The following is a 10,343-nucleotide window of genomic DNA, read 5'->3' as shown; positions in this document are numbered from 1 at the left end:
ATATATATATATATTATAAAATATATAAAATATATAATATATATATAGAATAATTATATTAATATTACTATTACATACCCCATAATGACATAAATATAGAAAAAAAAACAGTAGATGGATTATCAAATAAATATGTAATTCTTGCATGTAAACATGTTTCTTTTAAATCCCAATATCCACAAAAATGATCACATAAAGGACACATTTCAATAGTACCATTGAAATTGCAAATATCTTCACTTGGTTCATTAGAATATAAAGTCGCGCAACTGTATATGAAACATAAAAGACCAACAATACTAGCAGGTATCAACATATGTGTATAAAATCCAAGCCAAGCAAAGTAAAGTCCAATTTTTACTCCAAAATATTCTTTGATGTAATCTAATGGTTGATAATGAAGACATTTCTTTATGCTTGCCCATTCTTTGTACAAGAGATATCTCATAGAATCTGGTGCTTGTAAATCACCCTAAAAAAAATTATATTTTAAATAAATTGATTTTATCTAAATAAATAATATTTATAATATTTTAATAAATATTTTATTAAATTATTTGTTTATTTTTTTTTACTTTTTTATTTTATTTTACAATTCGTAAACTCTAATATTATATAATATTTTCAAACAAAAATTTTCTTTTAATCAAATATAATTTATCAAATGATATTTATTTACTACTTAAAAAATTAGAAAATATTTATTATGAAAAAAATATTAAATATCAGTAAAAATAATAATTTTTTCTAAGATTTCTTTTGTCAAATAGAATTTCAATTGATTTTATAAAATAATTATATAAATTTTAGCATAGCATAAATTTTAATATAAATATATTTTCTTTTAAATAAATTTTCTTCTTTGAAAAATAATATTAAAAATATTTTTAATATTTGAAAAAAAGAATTCAATAAACTTTGAACATTATCTTTTTTATATAAAATATGTATGATATAATGAAATTAAAATATTTTTTTATTTTTATTTAGGTATTATTTAATTATGAAAAAATAAAATCGAAAAATAAACAAATTTTTTTTTTTCTAATTTCTAGTTTTCTCTAATTTCTTGAATAGATAATTAAAATTCAGTTTACTATTTTAGATAGAAAGAAATTGATTATAAGCATCTTAAATCATTTATTCAGATCATATCAAATATATAGCAATTATTTTATTTTTTTATATATTATATACTCTTAATTTTTCTTTTATATATATATAATAATAAATATATATATAAAATATATATATATATATACTTATTCTCTGTAATATAAACTCTGTAATATAAACATTATATAAATATATATATATATTTACTTATTCTGAGTCTCTATGATATTAATCTGTTTTTATTTAATAATTATGATTTATATTTTTAAAATCATAAATAAAAATAATATCAAAAAGATAATATTCTTATAATAAATATAATTCTTTTATAAAATTTTCATTCATAATTTATTTAACCAAATTTCTCATAATTATTTAATTAAATTTGTTTATAATTTCTCTTATTTAGAAACTTGTTCATACATTATATAATGCAAAAATAACATAAATAATATTGAAGCTTATTTATTTAAAATTTTTAATAAAAATTTTTATCATATAAAAAATATGAATTGATAAAAGTATTCATGAAATAATAATAAAAATGGACATTTAATTCTATATAAGGATTAAAATAAATTTGTAAAAATAAAAAATTTTTGGACTGGAGAACTTCTCTTATTACAAGCTATTGCCACCTATTTTATAATCAAATTAAGTTCAATTTTTTTTCTATGTTAATAGTTTATATTAATAGTTTAAACTTTTAATTAAATTATTAATATTATTTTATTTAGCTATATTTTATCTAGTATAAGAAAATTAAGGATAAAACACATAAAATTATATAATAAAACATAAAATACATAAAAATATATAATAAATAATAAATACAGTACTCAGTTATTAAATACTATATTTTAAANATTATATATATATATATATTATAAATAAAATATTCACAAAATATTTAAAAAAGTAATACTTTAAAAAATTTCTAAAGTCTTAAACATGATATACCAACAAAACCTATAATAAAATAACAAAAAAATAATTATTACTAAATATATAAATGATTAAATATAAAAAAAAGTTAGTAAAAATAATCATTAAAAATTTTGCATTTATTTTTATTTTTTTTTTATGTTCATATATTAGGGTAATTTAATTTAAAAAATATAATTTCATTTTATTTTTATATTTATATTAAAATTCAATTATTAAAAGATATATTTTATTGATATGAATAAGTATATAAAAATGAATTACATAACACAACAAGTATAATACATCACATATATTTAATATAAGATCAAAATAATTGAAAATGAACAACTAACCATTAAATTATTGAGTCCTTTATTATTATCCTTTTTTCAATATTTAATTTAAAAATTTTTCAATATATAATTGATTGTTTGGAATATAACAACTTAAAATGGGCAAGCATAAAATAATAAGCTTTGTTGATATTATCATATATAGATACATTTAAGTATTCCATATAATAATCCTATAATCCTAAAGTTTCTGAAGAAAATATGAGTATACATATATGTAATTTAAGCATAAAATTAAAATAATTAGCATAATAAATACAGAATTTAAAAAAATACAATGAAAAAAACAAAAAAATAACTTACATCATGAAGAGGATATGCGGCTATATATGCTTTTTCCGAAATCAATCTATCTATTCCAAATGCAAAGTCATCATCCTTAGTTTCAGTAAATCTGGTTCTATCTAAAATAAATTGTACGATTCTAGCACGTGTTGCAGTAGTAAAAAAATTTGGTGAATCCAAATTGAATAAATATTCTTTATCACGGCTATAAACAGCTGTAAAATTATGTTTTAAAGTTGGAAATATTGTTTGGTTTACATAATACTTTTTCATAATTCTCTTGAATAATGAATTGACTTCTTTAATTAATGTATTACTACGATTTTCAAAAATCATCATGCTAGGTAATTCTTTCATTGGCAATCTAAGTTTTAATATTTCAGCATACCGTCTTAATACTTCTTTAGGTGCATGAATTTTTATGAAATGTAAACCATTTGGTTCTGCTTGTTCATATTCTAATTGTAAACCTTCCTTTTCTAAATTTTTTTCAAATATCTAAAAATTAAAAATGAAAAATTAAAACAAAACAAAAATTATTTCTAATTATATTATATATTTATATAAACTATATATAACTTACACGTCTATATTCAATACAACGGTACGTTTGAGCTTCTACATTGTATTCATCCCAAACAAGTACAAAATCAATTGTACGAATTTCATCACGAAAATATAAACTAAAAATTGTTCCACATTTTGAAGCCTATGAAAAAAAGATTAATGTTTCATGTTAATTATTATTTATATTTTATATTAAAATACATATATAATTATAAATTTACCGATCTTGAACTTCTTTTACTGTTTCGTAAATCTGTACAACTACCATCAATGATTGTTTCATTGGTATCATTATTAAAAGTTAATGTATCATCATTATGTGTTCGTTGAATATCTTCCATAGAAATTGCACTATGCATACTATTTAAAGTATTCATGCTTCCAATATTATTTAATGAGATATTAGGAACACTTTGATATAATGTTTGTACAGATCCTGCATTTAAATTACTTTGTATTGATCGATAAAGACTTGCTTCAGATATATTATTTCCATGTCTTTGTATCCATGGTATAGAAACTTCTTCATCTTCCTCTTCCATATTTAATTGAATTGATCAATATTCAAATTCTACTTATTTGAATCAAATAACATATACTACATGCAAGCCAAATAAAAAAAAATTTATATAAAAAAAAATACTATAATATATAATTATAGAAGCATTTTAACTAATAATAAATTGAATTTATATTGAATTTAACTTATATTTTACAAAATAAATGAATATTAAGGCATAAATAAAATAATGAATACGAGCAATATTAAGATTTATTAAATTTATATTATTTATATAATATTTTTAGAGAAAAAATAATAAGTGACAAATAAATTTTTAAATTTTAAAAGTTATATTTTAGAAAAGTATAAATATTTTCATGTAAAAATTAAAATATATAGTATATTATAATGTATATAAAAATTTAGAAATAAATAATAAATTCTAAAAATAAATATTATGAATTATTTTTAGTATTTATTTCAATTTTGAAAAAAATGCATTTTTCCATTCAAAAAATATAAATAAATTTTAATACAATATAAAATGTTAGATCGTATTATATTGTGTTAATGTAAAACTAACTACAACATTAAATTTTCTACGAAAGAAATAACAATTAAAATTTATCCTTACAAAATTTTTATAATGTTTCCATTGGGAACCCTTAATTCCGGATGCTGTTCAGATATGAAGCAGGAAATTGTCACATAATTGTGTGAATTGTGTGAATTCCATTATACAGCACTTTTAACCTTTGCTTTACTATTTATATTTTTTTATAAATAATTAATTTAAATGATTAATTTATGTGTATTTTTATAAATGTGACGTATTTTAATGTATTAATTTTATTGTATAAAAAAATACGAAAAAAAAACATGTAATGAGATAAATATATAATATACATTCATATATAAATGCATATGCATCTCGTGAATCATATTAACATGTAAGCGATACAAAAATGTATTAAATGATTATGTGATAATAAATTGATGCCAATTATTTTGTAATTTAATTTATATAAATTTTAAATTAAATAAATAAATTTTTTTCCTATAATAAAATATAAATTTAAATTGATTTAAAAAATTTAAATTTATATTTATTTATATAAAGTTACATTTATTTAATGTTTTTGCTATATATTTTGTTGAATAATAATTTTAAATATTATTAAAATTATAAAAAAAAAAATAAATTTTGTTTTAATTTATAAAATTTTATAAAATTTAAATTAATTTAAATTTATAATTTTTTTATTTTTTTAAATGATAATACAAAATTATTTTTTTATAGTTTCTATACTAAATGTAAATTATATTTTCTATACTCTAAATAAAAATTATATAAAGATTCTTTTTATTTGATATATTATCTATTATTTCAAATTAAAATTTATCAAGATATTTAAAATTAAAATACATCTTTTAATAATACAAATATGTAATATTTTATATTATTTACATATTACATAAAATTTGTATTTTTGTTTTTTATTATACATTAATCTCTTACAATACAGATCATACTTCTTGCATAACTAAAGAATTAAGTTCATCTTCTCCTGGACATAATACAGAATCTATATTATAGAATGCTGCATGTAAAGTTATTAAAAACCAGGATACACCTAAAATCAAATTTTTATATACATAATATATAATATTATACACATATATAATATTGTATATTATCATATCAAAATGAAAATAGAATTATTTTATTTACCAAGAACCCAAAATAGAGCTGCACCAGCACCAACCAAATAAAAAATTGGTAATGAACAAATTCCTACTAAAGTATAAACTTGAGCTAATGTTAATTTATGATTGAATATCATAAGTTCCTGTTTAGCATGACGCTGAGAAACTTTGTAACAAGTGCCAAGAGATGCAACAACAGCGAATAGCAACAATGGTGATGTAATTCTAAAAATAAATGTAATTAAATATTGTATTTAATTGTTAAAATGTATGTAATTAAAATATGTAATTTTGAGATTATTATATTTTAAAATATACTTATTCTAAAGAATAAATTTTGAATGTAATAAATCTTACAAACAATAAATAACTAATCCAACAAATACAAATAAATAATTGCTTTGGAAATATTCAATATTTCTAACAATTCTTTTACTCAATCTTGGTAAACTGGGAGCAGGTCTTATATTGCTTGTATTAAGAAACAAAGACCATGATCTAATATTTGCTTTTCTGTGTTCAATCCATTCATGAGCTTGAGGATATCCTATGTTATTAAGTGGGAGTTGTGGTATCTGTAAGAATTCAAACCTATAAAACAAAATATACATATTATAAATATTACTAATATTTCATTAAAAATAATTAAACATTAAAAAATATTTTTTAAATATTAATAATAAAGAAAAATTTACATAATAAATTTTAAAAATAAATATAATTTGAGAATATGGTTACTTTAATTAACTAACAAATATATTAATAAGATGTCAATGTCATTAACATTGTAAAATTTTCTTATAGGTTAGATAATAAATATTTGACATTTTATTTTTCATCATCATCCATGTATCATGTATTTGAAGATTACCCAGTGTTAGATTTTTGTTTTTGTTGTGGTATTTGCATATCACCTACGATGTCAATTTCTACGTTTGCCATTATCTTTTAGTACTTGAACTTCTTAATTTTAAATGTATGATAAAGAAATAACTATCCTTTCTGTTTTATTCTATGAATCTCGTATCTCCACCGCAAGGCGTCGTAGCATCGTTTTAGAAAAAACCCATCGTAGGCACTAAAATTCCCATCATATCGCATATCGAACTACTATGTTACCCCTACCACTGATCCGACTATACCAACACAACCAATGTCGTGTATACAATGCTACAGGTTGCAGCTGCTCGATAAAAATTCTTTCACTGCTCCGTAAGGCTCTTTGTCTGAATAAGGTAAAAGACGCAAAAGATTTTTCTTTCCTTACGTGAGTTACAAATGTTTTCACTTAAGAGATATAAAAAAAACTTTTTTTTTTATTTATCTTAAATCACAGTATGTTCGCTGCATGTTAATTCTCATTGAATTTTGCTTTTAAATTGAATAATTTCATTTTTTTTCAGGAAATCAGATTATATATATTGTGTCTAGATTTCCTGAAACTTATAATTTAAAAAAGAAACAGAATATTATAAATAAATTCTTTTTTGCAATTAATAAATAATATGATAATCATTAATAACATTTTTTTTTAAATAAATTTTAAATAATTTGATCTATTTATGATATTTAAATTCATAGTTATGAAATTTATATTCAAATTAATTTTGTTTTATAAATTTTTGAATTGAAATTTATACGTTATGATTATATATTAATAATATAATTTGTCAATATATGATTATTTCTATAGAAGATTGTTTAATTTACTAAATAAAATTATCAACGCAAAGATAGAAGTTGTTTTCATCTATTATTCAACAAGAAATTATATTTTTTAAATATTCTTCGATTTTAGGTGAAACTTCCAAAATAAAATGTGACATAAAGTTTTTAGAATTAGACTGAGAATGGTTTCACCCTCGAAAATGTGTGCAGATGACGCTACTATGTATTAACATTGTGAATAATTACAACCAATAGCAAAACGCGTTATATCAAATTCAATAGCTTCTCGTTCTCGAAGAAGCTTCCAATTGGTTAGCTGTAATTTCCCAAGTAACATTGGGCCACCCGCCATAACGAACATAGCGTGGTACGAGCGATTATTTGAATGAATGTCTTCAAATGTAATTGATAAGATATTGTAATTAGTATTTATTTTATTTCAGTATTATTAGTGTATACGAGGTGATTATATACAAGGAAACGTATGGTGACAATTTGAAAACATGGAAGTTGCACAAAAGTTGCATTTCGACGCATGCGATATTCAGGACGAGGAGCTAAACATTAGCTGTCGTACGAATAGCTCCGGTTGTGATGTTGACGATATTTTAGATTCTTCAGCAGAAGATCTTGGATGTTCACCCCCACTTCAACCAAGAAAATTATCATTTAGTAATACAATGGACTGTAGTGACAGTGAAAATAATCAATCTGTGCCAATTAATAACAATAAGACGCCGATCAGTAACATGACAGGTTAGTATAATTTTCAATTTTATTTTTTTTGCAAGTTGTTTTTATATAAAATTTTGACTGTAAGATCACGAGATCTTGACTTTAAAGGTATTCTTCATTATTTTATATATATTTTTATGTAGTTATATCAAAAATTAATTTTATTTGTATTTTCTTTTTATTAGTATTTTTAGATATTTTTTATATAATATTAAATTTCTAAGTATTATATTAATTTTCATTCTATAATGACTTTTTCATTATCGTAATTCTATATAATTATTTTATTAATATATATTTACTTTTGTATTTATAAAAATTTATTTTATAATTAAGCATGTTTTTTTTTTCAATTTTTTATATTATTTTAAGCAATATGCATGGTGTGGGAAAATTGATATTTTTCATGGACAATTGTTTTACATCATGCTTGCATGTATATAATTAAAAAAAGAAATCGAGAAGTAATCAGTAAATATAATTATACTATGTACTGTTATTATTTTAGATTTTCTTTAATTGTATATATGTATGTTATATAAAAATTTGAAAAAAAAAGAATGTATATATACAAACTGATAAAATGTTGACAAGTTGATATAATTATATATAATTATTATATATAATTATTATAAGTTGTTTTCTTTAAAACTATTGCAGATATTGTCATAATTCTTTTTTTAAAATTAAAAGTTTAATTAGTAAATAAAGCAATAAAAAATTGAATTGAAAAAATTTTAAGAAATTTAGAAAGAAAAAATACTTAGTCTCAAAGAAGAAATGATGCTTTCCCTTTTTTTTAAATAAAATATATTACTATTTTATATTGTATATTATTATTTTTCATTATTTAAATAACTGCTATTAAACTTAATGATACTTATTTAATATATTTTTTTTATATTTAAAAAATTACAATAAAGAATATTCTATATAAAAAAATATGACGAAGAGAGTTCATATTATTGAAAATATATGATATAAATTTTTTCTTCAATATAATTTTAGATAATGTAGAATATTTTGCATTAACTCTTTAATCATATAAAAAAATCAAAAAAAAAAATATTTCAAACAAATATTATTAGATTCAATGATAGTTATTTAAATAACAAAAAATTAATAAGTCATTGTTTAAAAAAATAGAAATAACATCTTTTCCAAGACTTGTTTTTAAAATTATTTTATTGTAAATAAAATTATTTTATTAATTTTTGTATATTTATTAATTTATGAAAAAAATACATTGTAATAGATTGAAAAATTTTCCTTCATTTAAATAAAAAATGAATGGAAAGACATATCTTTATAAAATAGCAGTAAAAAAAAAACTTTTATTTTTTATTTTTAAAATTATATAACATAATTACATAATTAACATAATTTTTCTATATAATCATCACTTATAACAATACATTTTCACCAATGCTGGTTTTTATAATCCATTTATAAAAAAGTCAATTTTTTCTCCAAACTGCATCTATTATATAATGATTTATTTAATAATTTTAATTATTTTTGAAATTAAATACTAGAAGAGCAAACATTTTAATTGTAATGAAAAGATTTCAGAAATGAAAAAATAGTTTCAAGATTTTTTCATGAATAATTTTCAAGATTATAAAAATTAATGCAACATTAGAGAAAATATATTACAATAAATGATGATTATGTGAATAAATAAATGTATAATTTTAAAAATAAAAAATAATGGTTTTTTTTATTATCTTGTTTTATAAAGATATTTCTATTCATTTTTTATTTGTGAAGGCAAAATTTTTCAACCTATTTTTATATATATTTATGTCAATATCTATGATAGTTTGTTTATAATTATGATTATTGTTAGTTATGCTTTAGGAATTCTTATAATATCTAAATGAAACATATTTTTGTATATATGCAATGTAATGTCTTATAACAATATTACAATGAATGCTATAACAAACAATTTTTTTTCATTATATCAAAATATTAACAAATACTAACAAACATATTATGAACTATATTATGAACACAAAAAAATATAAAATTTAAATATAAAATATTAAATTTATAGCATGCATATTTATATATTGCATATTATATATTTATTATATATTTATGCATATTATATATTTTTTTTTTTTATTATTAAATTTATTTTTTAATGTGATATCTTTGTTCATTTTTAAAGACTAAAAGAAATTAATATACAAAAATCTTGATTGAGGCTTATTTATTAAATTATAAATATATGATATATGCAATAAAAAGATGGAGAGACATAATGGAGAATAAACTGTGTTTTCTATCTCTATTTTGCGTCATCTAACAAATCTAGCAAATAATGCTTTATATACTTATAATTTAATAAATTATCCTTAGCTGATATTTTTGTATGTCAATTTTTATATTTGTTTTTGTCTTTAAAACAATCCTGTGAATATTTTAATACCCTATATATTTATATACAGAAGTCCCAGAAATCAACCGACAAGATT

At 19.1% G+C, this 10,343-nt stretch overlaps 2 protein-coding genes across 3 annotated transcripts in view; one reads left to right on the top strand and one right to left on the bottom strand.

The window, feature by feature from the left end:
- Positions 1-56: 56 nt before the first annotated feature.
- LOC102681048 (anoctamin-1-like) lies at positions 57-6,524 on the bottom strand. Of its 2 annotated transcripts, XM_006625025.2 has the most exons (7): positions 6,329-6,524; positions 5,815-6,048; positions 5,483-5,682; positions 5,284-5,384; positions 3,265-3,390; positions 2,700-3,179; positions 57-472 (listed from the first exon to the last, which is right to left on the bottom strand). In XM_006625025.2, exons 1-7 carry the CDS (start codon positions 6,397-6,399, stop codon positions 71-73), a joined length of 1,614 nt encoding a protein of 537 aa, XP_006625088.2. In that variant the 5' UTR covers positions 6,400-6,524; the 3' UTR covers positions 57-70. The 2 variants fall into 2 exon arrangements, with proteins under 2 accessions (XP_006625088.2, XP_031370688.1); XM_031514828.1 differs by lacking the exons at positions 5,284-5,384; positions 5,483-5,682; positions 5,815-6,048; positions 6,329-6,524 and adding exons at positions 3,470-3,846; positions 4,385-4,692.
- A 35-nt stretch (positions 6,525-6,559) lies between these two features.
- The window catches only part of LOC102680277 (wee1-like protein kinase), a 9,327-nt gene continuing 5,543 nt past the window's right edge, over positions 6,560-10,343 (top strand). The window contains exons 1-3 of the mRNA XM_006625018.2: positions 6,560-6,692; positions 7,256-7,492; positions 7,569-7,881. Coding sequence (XP_006625081.1) covers positions 7,629-7,881 — 253 coding nt within the window. The 5' untranslated portion in view covers positions 6,560-6,692; positions 7,256-7,492; positions 7,569-7,628. The remainder of the gene's footprint in view (positions 6,693-7,255; positions 7,493-7,568; positions 7,882-10,343) is intronic.

Source organism: Apis dorsata, unplaced genomic scaffold (assembly GCF_000469605.1).
Source record: "Apis dorsata unplaced genomic scaffold, Apis dorsata 1.3 scaffold_1214, whole genome shotgun sequence".
NCBI lineage: Eukaryota > Metazoa > Arthropoda > Insecta > Hymenoptera > Apidae > Apis > Apis dorsata.
Note: the sequence above shows the minus strand (reverse complement) of the source record. Positions and strands in the feature narration are given on the sequence as shown.